Source organism: Muntiacus reevesi, chromosome 4 (assembly GCF_963930625.1).
Source record: "Muntiacus reevesi chromosome 4, mMunRee1.1, whole genome shotgun sequence".
Classification (NCBI taxonomy): Eukaryota; Metazoa; Chordata; class Mammalia; order Artiodactyla; family Cervidae; genus Muntiacus; species Muntiacus reevesi.
The window spans coordinates 53516097-53541777 of record NC_089252.1 but is presented as its reverse complement, the minus strand read 5'-3'; the positions used below and the strand labels follow the sequence as shown (position 1 = coordinate 53541777).

General features: G+C 35.7%; 1 protein-coding gene across 2 annotated transcripts in view; it reads right to left on the bottom strand.

Annotated features, from left to right (window-relative positions):
- WDR7 (WD repeat domain 7) overlaps nt 1-25681 on the bottom strand; it is a 331772-nt gene that overhangs the window by 132408 nt on the left and 173683 nt on the right. For both annotated transcript variants that reach the window (XM_065932803.1, XM_065932802.1), the window contains one exon: nt 5756-5977. In XM_065932803.1, the coding sequence (XP_065788875.1) occupies nt 5756-5977 (222 nt within the window). The remainder of the gene's footprint in view (nt 1-5755; nt 5978-25681) is intronic.

Below are 25681 nucleotides of genomic sequence, written 5' to 3'. Positions count from 1 at the left end.
TTGACCTGTGCCTCCACTGTTTGTAAGGAGAAAGTGAAATTCAACTTCAGCAATCCTGAGTGAGTACTGAGCAGAGCTTCAGGGTCCTCATCTGATAAATGGTAACAGCATGTAATTGACATGTTTAGAAGATTAAATAAGATAATACACATGACGAACATAGCAAAATACCCTGGCACAGAATGAATGCTCAGGAATCGACTCTTATTAATGTACCTCATATTGGATAAAATATCTGTCTTACAGGGTAACAAGAGACGCATGTGGACTTGGAATAAACACTGTGTTAGGTAAACGGTGGTGCCTGTGGAAGGAGGGGGCGCTGGGACACAGGAGTGAGTGACGTGCTGGGCGAAAGCCAGGAGAGGCAGCCCTCCTCCCCTCGGCAATGGATGCACTCCCCAGGCTCCTGGGGGTGCTTGTGGCTGCAAAGTATCGGCTGATTCCCTCTGTGGGATCTGCCCCAGGATGAAGAGAGCTGCCCACCCAAAGTCACACCCCTTCTTCAGGGCACCCCTGATTCAATGACTGAATGACCTGGAGAGGTAAAGGCTGAGCCCTCTGGTCCACTTTAGGACAAGTCTGAAGTCTATCCCAGCTCCAGAGTTACGAAGAGCAACTGAAGCTTTCTAGGCAATTGAAATGCAATTCGCCTGCTCCCTCTGCCCAGTTTGTGTCTCCCCTTAAAGGCACTGATCCCCAGGAGAGTTCCACACACAGGTGTGTCTCAGAGTTGGCTGCCTCAGGAAATGGCTTATGATACCTGCCCAAAGTCAGAAAGCCAATGAGAGGCCAAAACGGGCTCTGCTACAGACGCGCCAGCATCATTCCACAATGAACGATCCAGAAGGGTGGGGTGGGGAGGGAGTGGACAGGAGGCTCGGGAGGGAGGGGGCGTGGGTGCGCCTGTGGCTGATTCTTGTTCACAGAAAACTTCAAAATTCCGTAAAGCAAATATCCTTCAGTTAAAAAAATTAAGTGGCAAAAAAAAAAGTTTCGAACAAAATATCTGACATTATAAACAGAGCTGTTTTAAAGAACTTTTATAAAAACATTTTTGCTTTGATTTATAAATGGAGAAATAACATATCATTTTAACCAAATTAGATGACTTTAAATGTAACTTATTTGCATTTATTCTAATTTGTGTAAGGAATATGACTATCAATAAATATCCCTTACTTTCTTTACTCAGAAAAAAAAAAAAGAGAGGAGACCAAGTGAAAGGATGAACCAAAAGACCTATAAGCTAACATAAATGATTCCCTAAAATATTCTAATCACGTCTCATATGTGGAGCAGAATAAAAATGAAGGAAGATCCCTATTGAAGTTGAGCTGATGAGACACAAGAAAGCAATCATTCCTACTTAGAGCAGAAAACAGGAAGGTGAAGGAAGAGGGGAATTTCCTGGGATGCTTTCCATTTCACTTCAGAAGCAGAGACCAACTGGATCAAAAGGGGCTTCAAAGACAGACAGCTTCTGCCCTTTATTTTATACAAGCAGAAACTGCAACCTAGAGGGTCCCTTTGCTCCCCCAGGGTACAAAGTCACAGAGGAGCCTGGTCTAGGACTCAGTCTCCAGTCTTTCAGCTTCCTCTTAAATATGTGATTCTGATACTTTATGTAAAGTGTAACACCCACAACAAATTCATACATATTCCAGCCTAAGTATAAAATGTATTATAGGAACTTCCCTGGTGGTCCAACAGCTAAAACTCCACCTACCCAACGCAAGGGGCCCAAGTTCGATCCCTGGTCAGGGAGCTGGCGCCCACAGGCCACGACTGGCGATCCCACGTGCCAGAACGGAGATTAAAGACCTCATGTGCTACAACTAAGGCCCGGTGCAGCCAAGAAAAGACAAATAATACACAAACAAATATTTTGAAAAATTAACCAATCTAAGGCAGAATTGGAAATTTTTTTAAATATAAAAACAAAAAAATAAAATGCATTATACTTTGAATTAGGCATCAGTGTCTCTCCCTGCCCTCCCCACCAACGTGGATGATTGGAATTTGACTACATTACAGGTTTTCACGGAATGGCTTTACAAGGAAGGATAGAACTCCAGCAATTAAAGTTCATCAAATATTGTATCTTAATGCCCTTATCTCAGAATGAGGGCAATAATTACTATCTCATTCTATAGGATGTCATAAAGACTAAATATTTAATAGTAGCAATACATTTTAAATGCCACATAAACAAATACCATAGCAATACAATAGCAACTTCTAGCAGGTTAATATTACACAGAACTGATCGAAAAGAGCCCAAGTAAGACATAGGAACATTTAGACCCTGACTATTTCCAATCAAGAGAGCAAGATTTAAACTGATAAACCTAAAGTTTAATCAAGACATTCCAATTCTTAAAAATCCCTGTGTTAGGCAAATCTACCACCAAGAAATCTAAGACTTTGGGGAAAAAATAGGGGAATGAGATAGAAGTTAAAAGAAACTCATGATTATCTTTAAAGTACTTTTAAATTATTAAAATAGGACAACCATAATATGTAAGGAAGTACCACAGACATTTTATAGATTTTGAATTTGTTCCAGTAAGTACTATATCATTCATTTTTATATGATTTCTGCTTTCTAGAAACCTCTGAGAATCTCTCTGTCCTTTGCTACAATGAAGTAATTTAAATATTATTTGCTAAGAATCACTACCTTCTGTCCTTTCCACATTTGCACTCTTTATCCAAAGTGCTCAAAGAACAAGTTTGGTTTTTAAAGACTTCACTGTTTTAAATGTTGGGTAAATTTTATTTCCCTTGCTTGTAAAGTGGAGGCGGCCCCAGGCAAAAGTCCCTCTGAAGCAGAGCTCAGCTCAGTCTCCCTCATGTCAGAATTAGGCTTTGGGACCCCTTGGCAGGGAGTTCAAGTTCAGCTCCCTGAATTTTAACAAACCAAACAGCAGTACTAAAACCCTTCCATTCCTTTATCAATTCCCAGAGCTCCTTTGAAAAATCTCCATTTCTACTGTGCTTTTTAAAAATTATCTACTTCACCTAACCTATTCTGTCTTTATCTAGTTACATTAGTAACAATTGACAGATGAAACTATAAGCCAAGAGAAAAGACACACAGAAGCAAATTCATGAATATCAGAATTCTGAATAAAGATAAATTGTGATTAGTAAACAGATAGCTAAGATAATGTGGTGTAAACCAATCTGCCTCTGTGTGCTCAGCTGCTAAGTAGAGTCCTACTTTTCTGCAACCCCATGGACCAGTAGCCCACCACGCCCCTCTGTCCGTGGGATTTCCAGGCAAGAATACGGGATAGGGCTATCATTTCCTTCTCCAGGGGATCTTTTCCAACCCAGGGATCGAATGCACATCTCCTGCGTTGGCAGGTGGATTCTTTAACACTGAGCCGCCTGAGAAGCCAAACTAATCTGCCTAACAACCAACTATTGGCTTGGGTGAAATTAGTCAGTGACTCATTGATTCATAATGCTCCTACATTTAGACACAGACACTAAGATATCTGGCATCACCAACTCAAGGGACATGAGTTTGAGCAAGCTGGGAAGTAGTGAAGGATAGGGAAGCCCGAAGTGCTGCAGTCCATGGGGTCACAAAGAATGAGACAGGACTAAGCAACTGAACAAGAACAACAGCTAAGATATAAAGCTGTATGAAAATTCCAGAGAAATAACATTTATGTTCACTTTCCTTGCAGGAAAATCTACAAATGAATACTGTGGAGGTATTATATAAAACATGTTTGACTAAATCAGCAGTCTTCAAAACAGGTAACCCCTTCAAAAGGGAGCATCTTAAGTCTTTTCAAGGAAAATATAGTTTTGTAAGGACACATAGTCTTAAGACATAATTAGTTTAAAGGAATTGATTTTTGGATGCTAAATATGCAAATTAACACCTTCCCTAAAATATTGAGGGTAGAAATTTTCTCTCTTCAAGAAAAATAATCAAGGATATAAAATTTTTGACACTGAAAATTTGCCATGAAATTTTTTTTAATGGATGATGATGGCAGATATCAAATAGTTATGCCAAATATTCTATTGAATTAATTTAAAAGAATGATAGTTTCATTTTTAAATGCCAATATTCACAATATCCACAAATTTTATCTTTTGAAAATGTTTAAACTTATTATTAAAAAGTTTTAGCTATCGATACAAAACTGTGCAAGAAATTAGACATTTCTTGATATCCATTAGAGAGATGGTGAGCAAAAAAGTTTGAAAGCCACCAGACTAAATCATGTCAAGATTTCATTAACCTCTAATATTCAAATATCAAAATTCTAAACAAGATGCTATATATATAAATCCTACTCTGTCTAGAGTGACACAGAGACTTTGAGCCTGTTAAAGAACCCCTGGGGGTGCAGGTGAGATTTGAGCAGGGTTTTATGAAAGGAAAACAGGAAACTTGAAAAACCCAGGAGAAGATGAAGAGGCCCCTGCAGGAGAGGGAAGCACACGTGGCCGGGCAGAAAACGGGAAGACCGGGAGCTCTCAGGTCACGAGAAACTTGGGTTCAAATTCAGGTTTTACTACACTTTGGCTGAGCCAGTTTGAAGAAATCTTCATTTCTATTTTGAAGATCAAATAAAGAGATAGAAAAGAAAGTGCTTTTTAAATTATAAACTAACAGCACTTGTTAGTCATTAAGCCCTTTTCAACCAGAAACCATGAGCGGTAGCAGTTTACACCACGGCCGCGAGCATGGGCTCTGGAACCAGCAGACTGTTGGGACAAAAGCTGCCAGTTCTCGGAGGGACTGTCTCAGCCCGGATGGGAAGCAGCGGGCAGGCGGCCAGTCTACAACAGGGCTTTAATAATAAAGCCACCGACAGGACTCCTCGGCTTCTCTGAAAGAGTATGCCACAGTGATCCAACGAACTTCTTGGCTAACAAAGTAGCATATATTTTTTCCCCTTGCTTAAATGTCAAAACTCCAAAAGAACACATTGCAATTATGCTACAAAGAATATCTTGATGTATTTGGTAAGTTATATTTGGTGGTTAAGGTGGTACATTTATTAGAAATGATTCTGCATTGCGGTAGGAATATTCTGACCTTCAACTAAGGGCGTTCTGACACTAAGGTATCAAAGGCCTCATTATAAAACACCCTGACCGATTTACATACCAAACACAGAACCAAAAGCAGCAATATGAGACAAACCCTTTAAGTGTTGACGTTTTTAGTCATTTGAAAACTGTTACTGGAATATTTTTTAAATTACAGAAGTAATTCATAGTTCCTCATTCATGATCTTTAAAACATATATTATATATATATATAAATACATATTTATATATAAAATACATACAAATATATTTATATATATAAATGCAGGTGTATATATTCATATATATATGTATGCATATAAAAGACAAAGCTGGTCTTCCAAACCTACCCCTGACTTTTCAAACCTTGTTCATGACAAGATGCATAGTTTTTCAGAAATTATTTTAGAAGTTAGAAGTTTTGGTTAAAGTCTTGACCAAAATGTGGAAACACAAAGCTCAGAAATGTGTTATTTTAAGAAAAGCATTTAAAAGCCCATGTTTTAACTTTTAAAAAGTCCCAGAACTGTAACTACAGGGTAATGTGCCAAATAGATTATACTGCTTTCCAATTTAATTTATGCATTACATTTGTGCTAAAACTCAGGATATGTTTGCTACTCTAAGATATTTTCAATACATAGTATGTATTGAGAAGCAATAGATCAATGTTAGGAATTTTTTAACTTACAAGTATGTCTGGCCAGTGAGTAGTTGGATCCACCACTAGTCAAACCAAATCCTTCAGGAATCTGACTAGAGCTTCGAGGTCTGGTCAACAGTTTAGGAGGTTCAATTTCAGCACCAAATTCAGCTCCTATTACTCCTAGTAAAACAATAGCAGTAGCTTGCTTCCGTCTTTCCTCATAAGACGTGGAAATTTTTTTCATTTGTGGGACACTTGATAAGCAACCTGAAAACCAAAACATATGAACAGAAATTAAAAGACTATCAGTACACACAATAAAAACATTCAAGACTGGCCATTCCCGAATGAACTATCTTTCCAATAAGTGGCAATGAAACAACTGGCGATCCATGTGCAGAATAGACTTGGGTTTCTACCACTCATGACATAAAAAAACGAGCTCAAAATCGATCATAGCCCCAAATACAGAACTAAAACTGAATGACTTGCAGAAAAAATATAGGTGAATATTTTTATGATTTCGGGTTAGGCAATGATTTCTTGGATATTATAGCAAAACATGAGGAATCTGGTAAATGTTTTCGAATTGAACTTCAATATTAAACACTTCTGAGCTTCCAATAACATAATCAGGAAAGTAAAAAGAAAGCGCAGACTGAGAGAAAATATTGTCAAATTATAAATCTAATGAGACTGTACTCAGAATACCTAAGGACCTCTTCTGCCAACTCCATATTAAGAAAACCCAACTTTTAAAATGAGCAACTAATTTAAACAGACACTTCTCCAAAGATATATGAATGGCCAATATGCACATTAAAGCTACTCAACATCATTGGTCATTAGGAAAACGCAAATGAAAACTTCAGTGAGACACCATTTTACATCCATTAGAATGGCTACAATTAAAACGATAGACCATAACATGCATTGTTGAGCCTGTACAAATATTGAAACTCTCATGCATTCTTGGTGGGAATGTAAAATGATACAACTACTTTAGAAGATAGTTTGGTAGTTAGAGTTGTAATATATGGCCCAGCAATCCCACTCCTAGGTATCTACCCAAGGGGAGTGAAAACAAATGTACATATAAAGACTTGTACGTGAAAGTGCAGGCTTCCCTGCTGGCCCAGTGGTAAAGAATCTGCCTGCCAATTCAGGAGATGCAGGAGACATGGGTTCCATCCCTAGGTTGGGAAGATCCCCTGAAGAAGGAAATGGCAACCCACTCCAGTATTCTTGCCTGGAAAATTCCACGAACAGAGAAGCCTGGTGGGGTGCAGTCTATGCGGTTGCAAAGAGTCAGACACAACTGAGCAACTGAGCATGCACAATGGTTGTCTACAACAGCATTACCCATAAGAGCCAAAAAATAGAAACAACATAAATCCGTCAACTGTTAAACAGCTAAACAAAATGTGCCACATTCATCCAATAAAATATTATTCAGCAATAGAAATGAATGAAACATTAATACATGGTGCAATATGGATATAAATACATGTACACAACCAATTTTATAAAATCCTAATATTTCCCATAGGAGTTTCAGATTTTTAAAAATAACTAATGTGGATACAGCTAAAGTCTACTATGGGTTATGTCTTGACTTTACTACATCTCTCTCTTACCCCAGAGGTCACCATGATTCTGACCTTATCAAACATTTTTTTATCTATTATATAATCATATCAATGTTACCTGAATTGTATACTTTCTTGCCTTGAACCATGCTTGCATTCCATCCGTAAACTCTGGGTATATGGATGAATGAAAACCAGTAGGTAGGTAGGTAGGTAGGTAGATAGGTAAACAGGCCAACAGACAAACTCTGAACTAAATCTGCTCATAGAGTTTTTTGAGTGTATGTCCATGGGTAAGATTGAACTATTATTTTCTCTCCATGTACTATTCCTGTTGGCTCTTGGTAGCAGTATAATACAAACCTCCAAAACTGGGTTAACTTTTACTCCCCAGGACTCTGAAAACAGAGAATCACTGAAGTTAGATGGAATTATTTACAGTTATCAGCGCCTCTGGGCTTCCCTGGTGGCTCAGATGGTAAAGAATCTGCCTGCAATGCAAGAGACTCAGGGTTCAATCCATGGGTCAGGAAGATCCCCTGGAGAAAGGAAAGGCTACTCGCTCCAGTATTCTTGTCTGGAAGATCTCATGGACAGAGGAGCCTGGTGGGCAACAACTCAGGGGGTGGCAAAGAGTCGGACACAACTGAGGGACTACTGCTAACACCACCTGTGTCTCAGGATGACCCTCTTCTGGAGTCAGGAAGCAGCAGACGCAGGGGTGGGGAAGGTGTAGGGTGGAGGAAAGAATATTTTTGTTGTTGTTACAAATTCGTTTTCTGGAATAACTATTTGGCTTGATTTTCTACTAAATTCTTGAATCATTTCAGATAGCTTACTGTTTTAGAATTATCCATTTCATCCAAGTTTTTAAACGTGTTGGTCTGAAGTTATTTAAACTGTTCTCTATGACTTAGAAAACCTCACTTGTATCAGTTGCTATGAATTCTTATCAGGGTTGTTTACTTGTGCCTAGTTGCTCAGGCGTGTCTGACTCTTTGCAACTCCGGGACTGTAGCCCGCCAGGCTCCTCTGTGCATAGAATTTTCCAGGCAAGAATACTGAAGTGGGTTGCCACTTTCTACTCCAGGGTAAGGGGACATTCCTGACCCAGGGACTGAGCCCACATTTCTTGCATCTCCTAAACTGGCAGGTAGATTTTTTGTTTGTTTGTTTGTTTGACCACTAGGGCCACTGGGAAGTGTGCTGTTTACTTGCGCCTTCTCTAATGTTATTTTCCCTGCCCTCCTGATCAGTTCTAGAAATACACTATCAGATTTCCAAAAATACTCTGGTTTTGATCTTACTGTTTCATTGCTTTCTATTTCACTCATTTCTGCTGTTACTTTTGCTCTCTCTCCTTCCTCCCACTTTCTTTAGGTTTTCTATTCTTTCTTTTTGTTTCTAGGTTCCCAGGTTGAACGCAACTCACTTCATTATTTTCTATTATGTTTAACAGAGCGAGTCACAGAGTGAGCATCCATTTTCCTCTTCTCCTTTAATAGTACAACCTCGATTTTGACTGAGTAGCAATGTATTCATATTCTTCCAATATTCTTGCAGGAACTGAGAAAGCCTGGCATTACATATTTCAAGTTCTCTTTGCTCAGAGGAGCCAAAGCCTGCTTCTGAAGAGCAGCTAATCATTTCAGTCGAGTTTACTGCATTTCTATTCCGTTACTTGTCCACAAAGATATCTAATCTTTCTTGAGCCTAATTATGCCTTGTTGGTTTTCTATTTGAATATATTATCCATCATAGCTATACATGGGGTACAGAGGGATTTCAAAGGCAAACTCCTGGAGCCATCTTGATTGGAGGTCAGCTTTCTGTCTTTCTAATTTTAACCCATCCAGTTTTTCTGGTCTCTTTCAGCCCATTGTTCTATACATTAATTAAACCAATACAATGAAGGGCCCTCGGAGCAGTTTGGCAACTAAGAAATTAGCAGCAGGGACTTCAGAATACTTTTAGATATCTTTATTTTGTCTCTGTGGGTCTTCTTCCTTTGTTATTCTATACTACTGCAAGAAAGGCAAGGAGATGACAACAGGGAGGGTTTACGGAGTACCAAACACAAGCCGTCTTGGTACAGCAACCTGAAGAATTTTAATGTTAGGCTACTGGAAAGCCGTCAAACAGTTTTGTATAAGCTGGCGTCATGAGATTCCTGGTCAGAGAGATCACGATAGCAGTAGCATGGAAGGTGATGGTGGCGGTGGTTTAGTCGATAAGTCGTATCCGACTCACTGCGACCCCATGGACCATACCCTGCGAGGCTCCTCTGTCCGTGAGATTTCCCAGGCAAGAATACTGGAGTAGGTTGCTCTTTCCTTCTCCACTGGAATTTCCTGACCCAGGGATCGAACCTGGGTCTCTCTCGCATTCCAGGCGGTCTCCTGTATTGTGAGTGGATTCTTTACCGACTGAGCCACCACGGAAGCCCCAGGATGGGAAGGCGGATCGGGAGGTAAAACAAGATTGGCGTCAAGTAGGATCCAACGGTGGCTGATGCAACGATCAAGTGGAGGAGAGTGAGTAGCAGTGGTGGGAGAATTAACAATCCATCCTATCAGCTAATCATTCATCACATGAGAATGGAGGATCTAGTGTCTACATGGCATTATGCAAATATGAACTAATGAACTGATATGGGAAGAATTAAGATAAATGAATAGGGATGAGAAAAGCAAAGTCCCCATCCCCACTGAACTTAAAGGCGACTAAACAGGAATTACAAGCGTAACGGTGACAAAACCAGTAGGGACTTCATGGTCTAAGAGAACAGTATGTGTAAGAATCTAAAGCATAAAGGAACTTGCTGATTTCTACCTATTTGCAAGGATAGGTAACTGGGCTGGAACGCTGTACCTTGAGAAGGGAAAGGTAAAAAATGAGCGCAAATCACGGAAGACTCTACTCAGTCCTTTGAACAATGGAACTTAGGGTTTCAGAAAACCACTCTGAGTGTGTATGAAGAATGCTGGATATGAGGTGATCAATAAAGAGGGTATTGTAGAAATGAAAGCGACAGGTTAAGGCTGGTTTGCTGTTGAGATGTTAGATAGGAGATGCAGAGATGTGGATGGCTTCCAGATCCATGGTGAGCTCTGGGTAGTTGATAGAAAACACTGCAAAAAGATATTAGATACCATGCTCTGAATTCTTTTAAAAATCCAAATTAACTGAGACAAAAGTAAAACAAAATTTTTAAAGCCCCTGCAAGAGAGATAGGTCTGGTCTTTCTAGAAATTAAATTAAAACAACAACAACAACAACAAAACACAACACTTGGAGCACAAAGCTTCTTAGAATACTTAAATTCCATTTATTTAGCTCTGCTGAAGGCAGAGTAGGATGTGGGCTGAATCTAAGAAATGGAAATGGCAAGACAGTATAAAGAATTTAAGAGTCGGAAAGGAATCATTGAGTAAGAAAGTGGCATTAAAGTACTTAAGGAAAAATGGGGGATTAGTTATTAAGGTGGTAACGTCAAAGAGTAGTTATTGTTTATTTGGAGTCTAAGAAAAGTTTGGTGCAATTGAGAACACAAAAGATTTGTTCCTGTCATCGTTACAGTTTCTTAGCTTCTGCATGTTACATTTTACTGTTTTTTAAAAAAAAAAGTTAATTTAGGAAATTTGCCAGTAAAGCATGTACAGAAAGACAAAATCTTATATATCTCTCTTATGCATGAGACAACAGAGAACAGATTTATCTTCAAAACTATTCTAATTTTTTCATATAAAATTTTATTTATCATTTTCCTAATTTGCTTTATTTTGTTGTGGCGTATTACAAATCACATACAGGCTGCTTTATGATAACATTCACCAATGTTACAAAATTATAACTTCCAACACCATGTTAAGTCATATTTCATGAACTACCATTTTTTATAAAAAGTCTCAATTATAAGGTTTAAAAATATTTTCGTAACATAGCTATGTCTTCTAATCAGACACCGTAGTACGCATTTCTGTTTCTTCATGGATGTTTTTCTGATTTTTTTTTAAGACAAAGAGGAAATGTTAGTAAAAGTATTAGCATATGCATGTGAGTACAGATTCAAAGTATGACACTGATCTGTGATAGTTTATACTAATCAATGGGGGAAGACACCCTAAAAGCTCAACCACAGTAAAAAGGAAGAGAAATCAATAATCCCTGCCTCTGGTGTTTAGAAGGATGAAAATGGACCCTAATTCCAGACAAAGTGATATGTAATAGTTTGATCATCTATACCTCAGTACATGCAGTTAAAGCCAACTTTATTTCTGGGGAGGGACAGACAGGAGGAGTAAGGGCCACGGCATCTCGATTCAAGGAGCACGCATTTTACTCTTGGCGTAGTCTTCTGAATCAGGAAGCCAGCCAAGCTCCCCTCCCCCCGAGTCTCTGCAAGAGCATGCTCCGTGACAATAGTTCAAAGGAAAGCTCTATTCTGCACTCGCACTGATTGTTCTGTCAGCTGACCTCTGCAGAAGGGAATTGCTAACCGCTGCCTGGCTCCTCAGCTGACAAATGAATGATCGCGGCTCCATCTATTTTCACTATGGCTGCCTCTAGCCCAGGTGCTCAGACAGAGAGCCCGGTGTGACATCTTAGATCAAGATGAATTGGCACAAACTCCTGATCCAAGATTGTATTATACCATTTAATTTAGTTTCTTCCCCTGCCTGGATGAGCACAGCTCTGGTTATGGATTTCTATTCTAATGTACTGAAGCAGGCCCTGAAAGAAGCCAATGAAGCAGCTGCCGGAGCAGGGGGCTGCGGGGATACTGATCAATAGGCAAGGCATTGACCCCAGCCGGTCAGCCTCCGCAGCGGCCGCGGCTCCGAGGGGCGGGGGCGCAAGGCACACATGGCCCGCTTCCATAGGAAACGAAACACCAGGGGCATTTGGAGGGCCCCACCTCCACCCCGGGCCCCCACCTTTGCTAGGCTCCTTTTGTTTAATTACCTCAATCTTGTCCTAACTCTCACTCCTCCAAGAAAGGAACTGAGACTTTGGGGAAGTTTTACTAATGTTCTTTCAAACCGCCCTGGGTAGATTTTATTCTTTAGCTAGCAGCAAGAATCATAACAGGTGCCCTCTGCTAAGTGGCCAAAATAGGAAATCTTAATTAGCTGTCAAGTACCCCACTTGGTGTAATTTAAAGTTTGGCATTGGCACAGCCTCCTAAGAACGCTGTCCAGCTGGCTGGGAACACTACTGATGCTGAAATTCCATGGTAGGTAATTTTTATCAGCACTCAGGTCTGAAAAGATGATAGCTCTTTGTTAACATGGACAGAAGTCTGGACAAGGGAGGGATCCCCTAAAAGAGACACTGACTGATTAGCAAATGTCTAAGGTGATAGAGGCCCATCTCCACTACTATTCTAACAACCACCTAACAATTTCTGATTCTTTAATTTTTTTCAAACTTGGAAACATTGAAAATCACTGGCTTTGCTTGTGTTTTCTTCTAAATAATACAAGATACACACAATTAACTGCAATGCTTTCCTATAAATAAACAGACAACCAAATGGGAGATTCTGAGATATTGAAAAATAAAATAATTCTGCAAAAGTAGATCTTTCTACAGTTTCATTTGTCTCATGAAAATCTGGTGTTTTTTCACAGAGACACGGCTCCATTTAATCATGCTAAAGGGTGACATGGAGATCCATTTTCTTGACAGGACGGTTGATCACCCTATCACAGTAAGAAAATTAATACCTTCAACTAGCCCTGTGTGGAAAACAGAAGCTACATGCAATGGTAAAGGACATCAATGTTCTATATTTGAAGCTGCTAACAGAATACTTGTTCTGTGTGAAAATAATGTTTCCTCATTATTGGGTGGCTTTAAACAAAATATGAGCCTTTGATTTTATTAAAACAACCATTTAATTCATACAGTGTTCCTTAAAAGTACATAATTGTCTTTAGATTTAACATAATTGACTTTAGATTTCCAGGAGCAGGAGTAAACCCTTTCCTTACAGCTTAACTAGAACACAGGTAAAATATTTGAGAAGTTTAAGCTATTTAAAGGGCTGTGAGATATTGATTACTTCATTTAAAAAGCAGTCAAGAGAGTGCAACTGAGAGGTCAAGATAAATTTAACAGTTTGAAGCACTTTACTAAATAACTCTAAAGATCATGTTAATTGGCTTTGTGCAGTTTCAGGGTAAAATTAATTTTATCCTAGCTTACAATAAAAGGATTAAAAGACATATTAAGTTCTTCAGTTTTAACTGGAATAGGAATCAATGGATTTGAATTAAGGCTAACGGCGGTTTTATGAGAGATGGCCTACCAGCAGACACTTTATATCTGCTATTAGCCATGTATTGATGGGGCGCTATTATTGTATTAGGTATTAAAACCTTTGAGAAGAAGATACCACCAATTACTACTCTGAGAATATACTTTAAGAATTGGGTGATTTGACCTGGAAAAACTGTACGTCAAAAATTTGATTCTCTGTTTAGGGTTCAGTCTCAGGTGCTTACTATAACTGACTTATCTATGTTACAATATCTATAATTCTAGTAAAAATTAATGAGATGATGCAGTTAAATTCAATAGAATTCACATCAAGAATATAACTATATTTAAAACTATATCAAGAGCATATCAGTAGGGTTTTTTCAAACCAAAACATTACATCCAGATTAATTTTAGCATACTGATGTTATGTTAGAAATTCCTGGCAATAACAGAGTCCAAGTAACACTCATAATAATACAAATATATTCTGAATTCGATATAAATTTTAATATACTCTAAAACATCACTCTCAAAATTCAGAAATGTCTATTTATTATAATAAAATGAAAATACAATTAAAATTTTTTTCTTCACTCTTTCATTATTTAATAATATGTTTGGAACTATATCATAGAAAAACAAATTGCTTTTACTATGCACTGCCTAGCAAAGCAAAAAATACAACTCGTAGTTATTAAGGCATATGTGTTATATATTAATAAGGGCTTTGTAAGCCTTTATGGGAATGATTGGGAAAAAGTAGACTGCAAGGTCTCACAGCAGAAAACTATTTAAAGGGCAGCAGGTAAAGACTATTTACAATACTAATTTGGATTAAGCTAGAATGTAGTTTCTGTTGTAGCTCTTTACAACTCTTTTGTTTGCAATAAAGTGTATTTGCTAATATTAGGTTATGATTGATTATTAAAGAACAACAGTAAATTTAGCAAAGTGAACTTTGTTAATATCGGCAATCTTAAAGACAAAAGAACTTTCAGAATTGAGACATATGATTTACTATTTACAGTGTGCAGCTCTGCAAATATTACCCAATAAAATTATAAAAATTTTTTATTTTTTCAGACAAGTAAAATATTCTTCCGAATTTTCATTTTTATGTTTCTCTTTTCTCAGTCCCAATGACATATTAAACATGATGTGGTATTGTTAACAGATATTATGAAAAACATAAAATTGTATATTAAGTAGAGTTTAAAACAGTACAGGACAATGAAATATGTCAAATGGAAATATATTTTAATATATTTCTGAACATAAACAAAAGAACCTAAGAAAAGCTAGATCTTCAAATGTGAGTTGAGTTCTGTTTCTGAGAGGTACTTCAAGCAAAATAATTTCAACTTACTTCTGACTACTATCTAAATTGATATATCTACTTGCCTAATGGAGTATTATTTTTAAGATATGCTTTTTAAATAATCATTATACAATGCTAATAAAAATATTAATTTTACAATACATATACACATTGGAGTACATAATTATATGTACACACACAAGTATAAAACATTTTTAGCTTTAATGTCTTGATACCCTCAGCTAAAACTGTATTTTTGAGATTTTAAAATGAGTAATGTATGTTTTAAGTCATACTGAGAAAAATATTGGCCCTCAGTGGAATTTTTACAATTATAAATAAATTGTTCCCACACGTTTAGCCAGAATATTTTCCATAGCTACTGACTGCTATTCTTAGGGTTGCTTAAGACTGGATAAAGCACAGCACAAAAAAAAATGTCAAATTTTACTCTATATGCAACTGTAATCTTCTAAACAAGCTTTATTAGCAATATTTTTAAATAAGCAAAAATCTTTTGTTATTTATTTTTAAGACAATTTGGTTTCAAAAAGGTACAGTATTCCAAAATTAGATTTCAGCTATCCAGTATAACTACAGCTCTTAGTTGAATACTTCAAACATGCATTTGTTAAGTGGGAACAGAAAAAGACATAGATTGGTAACATTCCAGCATGTGATAAAGAATTCAAAGATCTCACTCTCTTTGGTGGTGAATTCAGGTTTCATAAGCTGACTCTATGAATCCATGCCACTGAAAATATATGTAATTAAGATCCTTAAGCCATAAGCTTTTATATGAATGTTACATATTATTTTCACTTTTGCACGGCTTACAACACAGCAACATCTTTCAACTTTTACAAAATGTGGCAAATAAATTTTGTTGATATGGAAAAACAAAATCGCAAATGGTTCTATGGCCAACGTGTAAATTTCTACCTGTGCTTCTGAAGTAAATAAAATAAAACATGAAAGTTTTTGAATCTCCCTCTCTCCTTGGCGGGGGCAGGGGAAGAGGGGGTATGTATTGATTAAAAAGCAAACATGGGGAACTTCAACATTTAGTTCCAAACTCTCACGTTATCACCAAAGCTGGTGTTGCCGGCGTGTGTGCAGACAACGCTCCGTATCAGCGCAGTCATTCCCACTATTGCATAAACGACACTCTAGTTGCTCTGGGGCACACCTGCCAGTGATCCCCTCACACCTCCTGACGGAGCATATGGAGGCTGCTTCCCAAATGTGTGAGGCCTTCGCTGTTTTTGCTGTTGCTGCTCCTATTCCCCCCTCACTTGAAAACCGAAGTAAACAAACATGCCGTTAATTTGTATGCACGCTCGCTAGCCCCCCCTGCTGGACCACAGTAGGTTCTGCAAACGCACGCATCCTGCCGTGGCTGCTGATTGAGCCATTTTAAAACAGTGCCTCGCGCACGTAGATGTGCTCTGTGTGTGAGCATTTGACAAAACACTTCAAGCCTGTTTTCTACAAAATAATATAAAAGCAAAAGAAAGGAACACTCCAAAATGATCTTCTTTTTCAAAGGAAATTTAACGTCATCACTGTCTTAGGGGTACGTCAATTATTTTGATAGTAAGAAACCTTAAGCTTTGAGAGCAACTTGTATGTTTTTCAGAGCAATTCTTGTAACAATTTATCATTCCTAACACAGATAAGTTCTACACTTAATTTCCACAAACAGCATTACCTTATTTCTCTCTTTACTGTCTACCTGATCATCAAAAATCCATTTATTTCCTTTTACTTTTAGTGCAAACATTCTCATTTTGGGAGAAAATCCTATTTAAAAATTCCAAGTATCTATCTAAGGCATGTGTGTAATCAGGAATCTTGCAGCTAAAAATTATCAAGAATAATGTTCAATCCTTGGTTCACTTTGCCTTTCAAGGGTGAATCTGAGATACAGGTCAAGTTTTAAAAACCACAGATTGTAACATTACGAAGACCATTATTTGCTTTTTCACAAGGAAAGAAATATTTCAGAATAGTGGTTTGTGGCTTGTAAAATTACACAAACCTGAAAATACAGCAAATAATTCTTCATTTTTTCAGGTGTTTGAAAAATTGCTTCATTAACAACAATTAATGTTTAGAAAAAGGCAACTTCTGCAATGAGATCTACTTGTAAAAATACTGGAATAGACATGATGATGTGTTTTTTTAAAAGATTAGATGGAACACATGAGACAACATTTGGTGGACTGTTAGAACACATTCTATGAAGATTTCATATATGTGCATTACAGCACATGGAGAAACAAATGTTACACCTGAGGGCATTCTTATTCATAAAGTGACAAGTTATTTGTCGCACTCATCTGTAACACGTTTTCACCTAGGTAATGTCTATCAACTCAGTGAGATAAAACCAGATCAAAAGGAATAACTGCCTTGTTCTACCTAGGAGAGGTTAACAAGTATATCTGTTCATTTATAAGAAGTATTTGTAGTATTCATATTTTTGAACTAATATACATTTGGTCACAATAATTTAACAATGACACGTCACTAAAAGTTACCATTTGAAATGTTTCTTTAAAATAAATTAGAACTTCTAAGGGATTTCTTGCTATTGTTTTTCTCAGTAGATTACAATGTTTTCTCTAATTTTGAGAAATATTTACTTATTCACATGCTATTTTTTTCTTCCGCTTTCTTCGCTCTAAGTGTTAAGCAGAAGTAATAAGAGCACAGTCAGGTGCAACAGAGCATCTTGGGGATTAATGACCACACCTTTGAAATAACAGCAGGTCTGGGAAAACGGGTGGTAGTGAAGCCGCAAGTAAAGTTCTATAGTAAAGACTTTAATAACCCAGTGCACAATTAGCAGAAATACATATGATTTTATCTTTTTAAAAGCATCAGGTGAGTTATTAAAATTTGATATAGACTAACATACAATTCCTAACAACTAAATATAGAAACTTAAAGGAGAAATAAAATAAGAAGAGAAAGCGATAAGTAAAGAAATTTAAAGGAGAAATAAAAAGGTCAAATATATCTTTGACTTTTAACTTACTAATCATATTAATAAATGATCAAAAAAGCAAAGCTTTGAAAAAGGAAAAAGCAAATAAGCACAAATTCACTAGGCATTAGTACTAACAGTCTAAAATCCATTGACAAAATAAACCATATCCCCAAACTGTTAAGAATACACTCATTATTAGCCCGAACCTATAGAAAAAAGAGACCTCCTATAGCCTAAGGAATACACATGTGTAAATGACACATTAGCACATTTTTTTCTAAAGAGACTTCTAACTAGTTTCAGAGAGCTTTAAAGAAAAAGAAAACCTGAATTGCTTAAATCGCTACAAAGGACTTTAATTTCTGATCTCTACACATTTATGCTTTCATCATTTTTTAAGCTATATGTAGATAGAAGAATTATGTGCGTTTTAAATTATTACAGATAATATTTAAATTATTTTACATTTTCTCATTTTATGACAGGGATAACTAGTCTATCAACTGACTCTAGTTGTTATTTGCCAAATGCTTTTGTCACAGACCTTTTTTTTTTCTGTTTACATGACTTCTTTTATTATGTACCTTCTTAAATAAGCTTGCAAGTGAAAGTGCTAGTTGCTCAGTCATATCTGACTCTTTGAAACCCCAGGGACTACAGCCTGCCAGGCTCCTCTGTCCATGGAATTCTCCAGGCAAGAATACTAGAGTGGGTAGCCATTCCCTTCTCCAGGGGACCTTCCAGACCCAGGGATAGAACCCGGGTATCCTGCATTGCAGGTAGATTCTTTACTATCTGAGCCACCAGATATGTTCTTTCACATATTTGTGGTATGTGATTCCGTATCAATTAGTTAATTCCATTTGTAATCTGGCTCTGAGTTGCCTATCTTGCACATATCGAACTAAAACAGCCTTTGAGTCTTGAGTTTTGGCAAAATCCTTCCAATGTTTATCTGAAAAATTAAGCATATACACTTAGACATCCTGGATATGAAGTCATTGATTAGTTACAACTATGGACTGTGAGAAGCTAGCACTCCATAAGCGAACACTGAGAGCAAAGTTCAGCGTCAACCTACGCATGCATGCGTTCAGTCAGGTTCTTAAGATGCCACGCTATTTTAAGGACTGTTTAAAAAAACAAGCAAACAAAAAAAAACCTACTCCTGCTACATGATAACACATAATAATTTCCTCAAAATTTTACCTGACTCACTCAGATCATTAGGCTACTCAGGAGTTGTGAAGAGATAGCTTTATAATCTTCTCTTAATTCATTTTTTATTAAGACAGAAAGTTCCATATGTAAAAACCTAGAAAATACATATATATTGATGCTTCATGCTTATGATTTGTCTTAAATAAAACTGTTTCTCCTAGTGTAGCAAAATAAAAAAGGAATATTTTTCTAATAGCTTACACAATGTTTTTGATTTCTACAAAATACTGTTCTAATGACATAATTATGTGCTATATAATCACTTTTCTTTTACAAAAGCAGATAAGCCATCAAGAATTTAAAGGCAAAGGAAACACACCAGAAGTAGTATGTGTAAAAACATCTCCTAGGGCCACGAGTAGATGACTGAGAGTGCGAAATTTCAGAATTTTAGAGAAAAGGGGGATCACAGAGTTCTTCAAACCACACAGGCCCACACTTCATAGATAAGGAAGGTCAGATAGGTTACGTGTCGCAGTGACAAGGCGAAGGGCGCAGAGAGTGGGCACTCACGCATCACTCCAGATTATCTAGACTCTTCCTTGGTTTAAGTCAATGTTTTGTTGCATAGAAACTAGTTAATATCTGACACCTGCTCCAAGATAAATCTATACTAGGTATTTTCAAATGCTACATAATATAAAACATTTCTTAAAAATTTAATGAGAAAATAAAATTTATAATTAGAAAAAAGTCAAAATAAGGTTTGGCCTATAGTATCTATTAATAATAATGTTATATTTATTTTCTACTGGGGTTGTCCATAACAAATGTAGAAATTTGGGGGAAGTTATTCTATCAAGCATATGAAGTAACTAGGTTAAAGTGGACTTTACATGGAATACATATATATGGCATATTGAAACATACTGAAAAAAATACAAAGTACTGAGCTATTGTTACATTATTGAATAATACATTATTTTAATATTTTGTCTTAGAAAAGTAATACTGTTTATGCTCAGTATATGGAAGAAAACACTAATTAAAAATACAACTTTTAGTTATCTCTACATAAGCCTCCATGTAAGTTAATGTCTACTATAAGCGAATATGCACAAATATTTTCCTAACTCACATACTGAATGCCAAATATTGCAAATAAACTCATGATCATTTCCAAAGTTCATGTCGTAATATCAGAGAACAGCATACAGTCTCCATAAGGGTTAAGACAATCATTTTCTACTGCATACTAGTGCTATTCTAAGCCGATAGTGTGTTTAAATCCACACCAATGAAATCAATACAGCACTGTTCTATTCAAGGTGAGACCAAATAAACCTGTCTGAAGCGTTGAGAAATAGGCTTTGCAGTATACGTTGAGTGCTAAATGCCTTTCAGTCCAGAGATCTGTCATTAAATAATCATTAGCCATCATTCACTCTTCCTAAAAAGCTTAACATCTAAACTTGTTCAGCACCCACTAAAGCATTAGTATAGACTACCAAGTAAGTGCTCATTAGCACTTAGGGATGCTTTTCAACCACTCTGTTTTAACCATGTACTGTCTTCTTCAAAAATACCCCCAAATATTAATACGTACTTACCACTAGCTTAGAGGATGATTTGTTCAAATGATTAGCAAAAAGGACATCAATATAGTGATCAGCCTCTTGGACAGCACGGCATAACCCAGAGAGTTACAATCTACTGTTTTCTATCTGATTTAACCAAATAAAATCTGATGTCTTTCCTAGCATTCAGTATTATATATAATTCAGCATCACATACAAGCTGAACAAAATTAAGCTAATTACAACAGAGAATTCATCAGGCAAGTAATCTTGGCTTTGATCTTGAATGCATTTAAAAATACTGTTTCTTTTATCAATGCTCTTCATATCTTTTTCAATATACAATCATCTCAGTCTCAGAGTATCAAATATAATGGGGTTCTGCATTATTTTAGGTATCATGAGGTACAGAGAAAATTAGGATGCATTTATCCTCTTTCTTTTACCTGAAAGATTGAATAAATAATATAGAATGATCCACATTTAGTAATGTTTTTGGGCTGTATGTGTAAATTTGATGGTCAAGGTAATTTTCTCTGTACTTACATAAGTTAATTCTTGTACACTATTATACTAATCCTCTCAATTTCAAGCTAATATTAATGAAAATGTCATTTCTGAAAGACATTAATTCATTTTTCTTTTTTAAAAGCTCAAATAAAAATATATGGCCAGATACTTAGGATCTCATTTACAGTTTTACAACTTACCACTTTCAATATAGATTTCAACCTAAATGCGAGTCATGATATTATATGAACATTTTATTTAACCGGATGACAGTTGATATCTTCTCAGGAGTATTTAGATAACTAATTCTTTTAGCTTAATAACTCACTTTAGGTACTTTAAAATGTCAAATACACATAATAGAAATACAAACAGTAATAGACACACTTTCTAGTCTTTTAATTATCAGCCTATTTGATCTATGACTTCTTCATTTTTCTATCAATACCCCAAAATGAAGTTTCAGCTGCTAAGATACAAGCAAGTGTAACACTGCTTGGATAGCCTGGTAAATGTAGTAACATAATATTATATTTCGATGCAAAAAACAATTCAAGGCTCAGAAACTAAAGAAGGTTATATAAACCAAATCTCATCACAGATGATTTTTAATGGTCAAATTTTCCCTTACAGGTAGCACTGAAATATACTTTCAATATACCATGGAATATAAAACTCAGCATTCCTTTTCACTTGTTAAGGTACATTGAGAGCTACACTGAGCAACTCAACAGTTAACTAAAAACCAGTAACAGTCCAGTCAATATAAAAAGGAGATACTTCTTTGGAAAAATTTTTTTAAAAGTTGTAAAACTAAAACTTATCAGCTTATGTAAAGTATAAAAGTGTAGTGTGCAGATAATAAGCGAAAAGGGTAATATTCAAAATCAGCATCAATATTATCTATATAAATTACACTTTCATAAAAGAATTTTGAATCTCAAAGAAAAGCTGAAAAGTTTTACAGTAAATTAATAAAAACAGAAAGTTCTGCAATTATAACAATTTGCCAGAAAATGTAGTACTTTAAAAAAAATGTATCATCTATAAATGTTGTACCACTGGACTTGACTTTGACCTCACCCTCCTTGAAACAGGTAAACTTTCAGAATCCCAAGTAAGTTCCCCTGTATGTGTGCGATTAAGACCCTCTGCAGTCCACCCGAAAGTATCATAACATTGCTAGTTGGCCATACTCCAATATAAAATAAAAGGTTTTTTTAAAAAAGAGAACCTCAGGCAAATTCTCATTTTTTTCAATCTACAAAACACTGCTAGCAAAGTCAGCAAAGACTGACAAAGCATTTTCATCCCTTTCAGATTCTGTACCACGAATCTCTCACTGCTAATCCCTTACTGACGGCAGGATCAATATTTACACCATCTATTTGTACCAATCAACATTTATGCTACACTAAATTTTAAGTAATAAGTTTTATTTTTAATCACTGCAATTGCTTAATTACTGTAAAACAAAACTGATTTATTATCTATACAATTAAATTTAGCCTTTTTTTTTTAAGGTAAAAATAAGAAAAGGGATTTTATTTGCCTTCCTAACAATACAATTGTTTTGTATATACTAAACAACTACATTGTGAAAAAGAAACAAAATGCTGTTTTCAAATAATTCATGCCTTTAAAAATATGTTAGATTAACTGTTAATACAAAAACAGGATCAATAAAAGCAATTCATTCTTGACTCTCAAATCTCACTGGGTGCAGGTGAAACTTCAATAAAACCAGTACTCTTCTGGATTTTACATTTTGAAGCATGATTACTATTTTATTGAAAAGTATATAGGAGTAACAACACTATTTTAAATTACAGTCATTTTGAAACTAAGTTGCAACTTATACTGATTCCTGATGAATAGACTAGGTTCTTATTGGAAATCAATTGGAAGGTAGGTAAAATTAGATAGCCATGGTTACCAGAATATCAATAAAGAGATAGCAATATACAATTCTAAGTCTTATGCTAAAGTAAAAAGAAAAGATGCTAAATTTTTAAGCAAATTAAATTAAATTAAAAGCAAATGTTTAAGATGCAAAATGTATTTCCATTGCTATCATATAGAATCTGAAATATACAATAATGAAAAAACATTTTCATTATTTCCATCAAAATCATTATCAAAACTGGATTTTATTTTAGTTTTTCATTTGAATGTCCTAAACACTAAAGTAACTACACTAAAATGTAAGGACATAAAATAGGCAATTTAAGCTTTATCACATTTCAAATATTTCATTAACATAGATAATAAAAGGTAAATTAAAAAATTCAAAAAAGATAGTGAATCTGTTATACTGAATCTCAGAGTTGACTATATAAAATTAAGATAAGAAATAGAAAACAGAGGGTAGAATTCATGACAAACATATTTAAATGTCACTGTACACAGAATTAATTCAAAAAGCCAAACTTAAAACATAACTGTTACTTATGGGATATTTTCAAAGTTTATTACATGATAAATTTATACTTTTAAGTTTTAAAATCAATATCAGATCAAAATCTTCACATTAAAAGATAAAGCATACAGAGTTTTAAGATATATAAACAATAGCTGACAAAAGTACAGTGCTTCTGAAAACTGTTTTAGCTTTGCTTTTGAATTTTTCATTCATTGCTAATGCTACTTATATGCAAATTATCTCCCATACCACTGGATCTATTTAGGCTTATTTGGAAAAAGGTATAACTATACAATATTATAGAATATACTAATATATATTAACAATCCATCATATTTACTCTTTAAGCATAAACTTTAAAAAAGAAAGACATACCTGTAAGGTACCTATAATCACTGAAATCTTTTTTTGTGTAAAAGTATTGAAAATTCAACAGCATAAGTGTTAGTGTCAGATAAGAGTCACATTCCTCTCAAAGCTATTAAGCATGCATTCCTTATCCTAATTAAATGTTCAAAATGGCTAGATTTGATTGTCATAACAGAGACAAATCAATATTATGATACTTGTTTTTCTCAAAATATTTTTCAAAACCCCTAAACACCCTGCTCTTTCTTACAGAGACAAACACAGAAGATCACTAGGTTCTAGAAATATGCCACCGACAGTCCTGTTCAGAAATGAAAGGCCAATACTGCATTAAAGAAAAAAGAAACCACAAATAAGTAACAGAATTATCGCGGGCCCCACTGTATCGAGAAGCTCGATACTGGACTGCGTGGCTGCGAGAGGCGCTCCAGAGAGTTAACCTGGTGTGATGAAGGACTCGACAGAGCGGCTCTGGCTGTGCAGCGATGCTGGGTTGTGGAGTAATACCAGAACGGGAGGGCCAATCGCTGTCTGTCACCAAGCGCAATTTACACAGGGCTTTATCAATAGCCTTAGTGCTGAATACAGAACACACTCTATTTGGCTTTCAGTCAATTAAGCTTTAAGCTGTCAGCAAACAAGACTTTTAAGTTAATTTTGAATCACCACGAATCAAGTTGAAGGTTGTGAAAGGGCGGCTCACACGCCGGCATGAAAAAAGGCAGTTTAATTGCCTCTGAATAGCTATTATATGCTGCAATTGGCCTATTGAATCTTAGATGATCTATTTATTTATCAAAGTGCAACCATCAAAGATTAGTAAAAGAGTGAATAATCTGAATTGTACATTCCCTGTTTTGCATAAGAAGGGATATGTCTGCAAAGGTCTGAAGCAGTCATATTTTTAAAGCATGTTTTATTTTTTAATGTAAAAATTCTGTGAAATGGAAATCAGCAATACAACCTAACATGAAAATGGAATCATTGTATTTCTAGGAAAATAAAGATATACCATTTTAAAAGGTATACTTGCTACCATGAAATATTTTCATGTATTATTTGATATCAAATGCATTATTTAGAATATAAATACTCCTTTATAAATATTCACATTATAAATGTTCATCAAAAAAGAGAAAAAGAATTATAAAATTGAACTAAGTCAAAGGTTTAAAACATCTTTTTTAGAATTCCTTAAACTGCATCATTAATTGTGTGAAGTATCATTTTAATACTGAGGATTTCTCAAGGAGATGGTATAATCAAATTAAAAGGATTACTATATTCCTAACACTGCATAATATCTATTTTTTAAAAAAGACTGTGGCTGACCACAATCCTAATCAGTTTTTTCCTGCAATTATTTTTTTTTCAATTGTATGTATTCTGTTTATTATTATAGGGTTACTCATGAGTGCTGGATGTGTATATTGATTTTTTTATTAGAAAAGAGCACTGAAGCATTAGGGCAACGGGGGGTTGGGGGGATGCTCAGATTTTATAAACAGATGTAAACACAGATCAACTTTAGGGACGGTAAAGCGGAACCATTTTGCTTTGGCTGAAACGTGCTATAGTTTTTTGACATGTTAGACCCTCAATAGCAAATGTATTGAAACATACACTCATGGTTGATTTACATAGGGAAATCATATGGAGATTTATGGTTATAAAGTATTCATGGTTTATAAGAATTTGGATAGAATACGGGCTAATTTTAGTATTCCCTCAAGGACAGTCACATCTTCTTGGAAGACTGGACC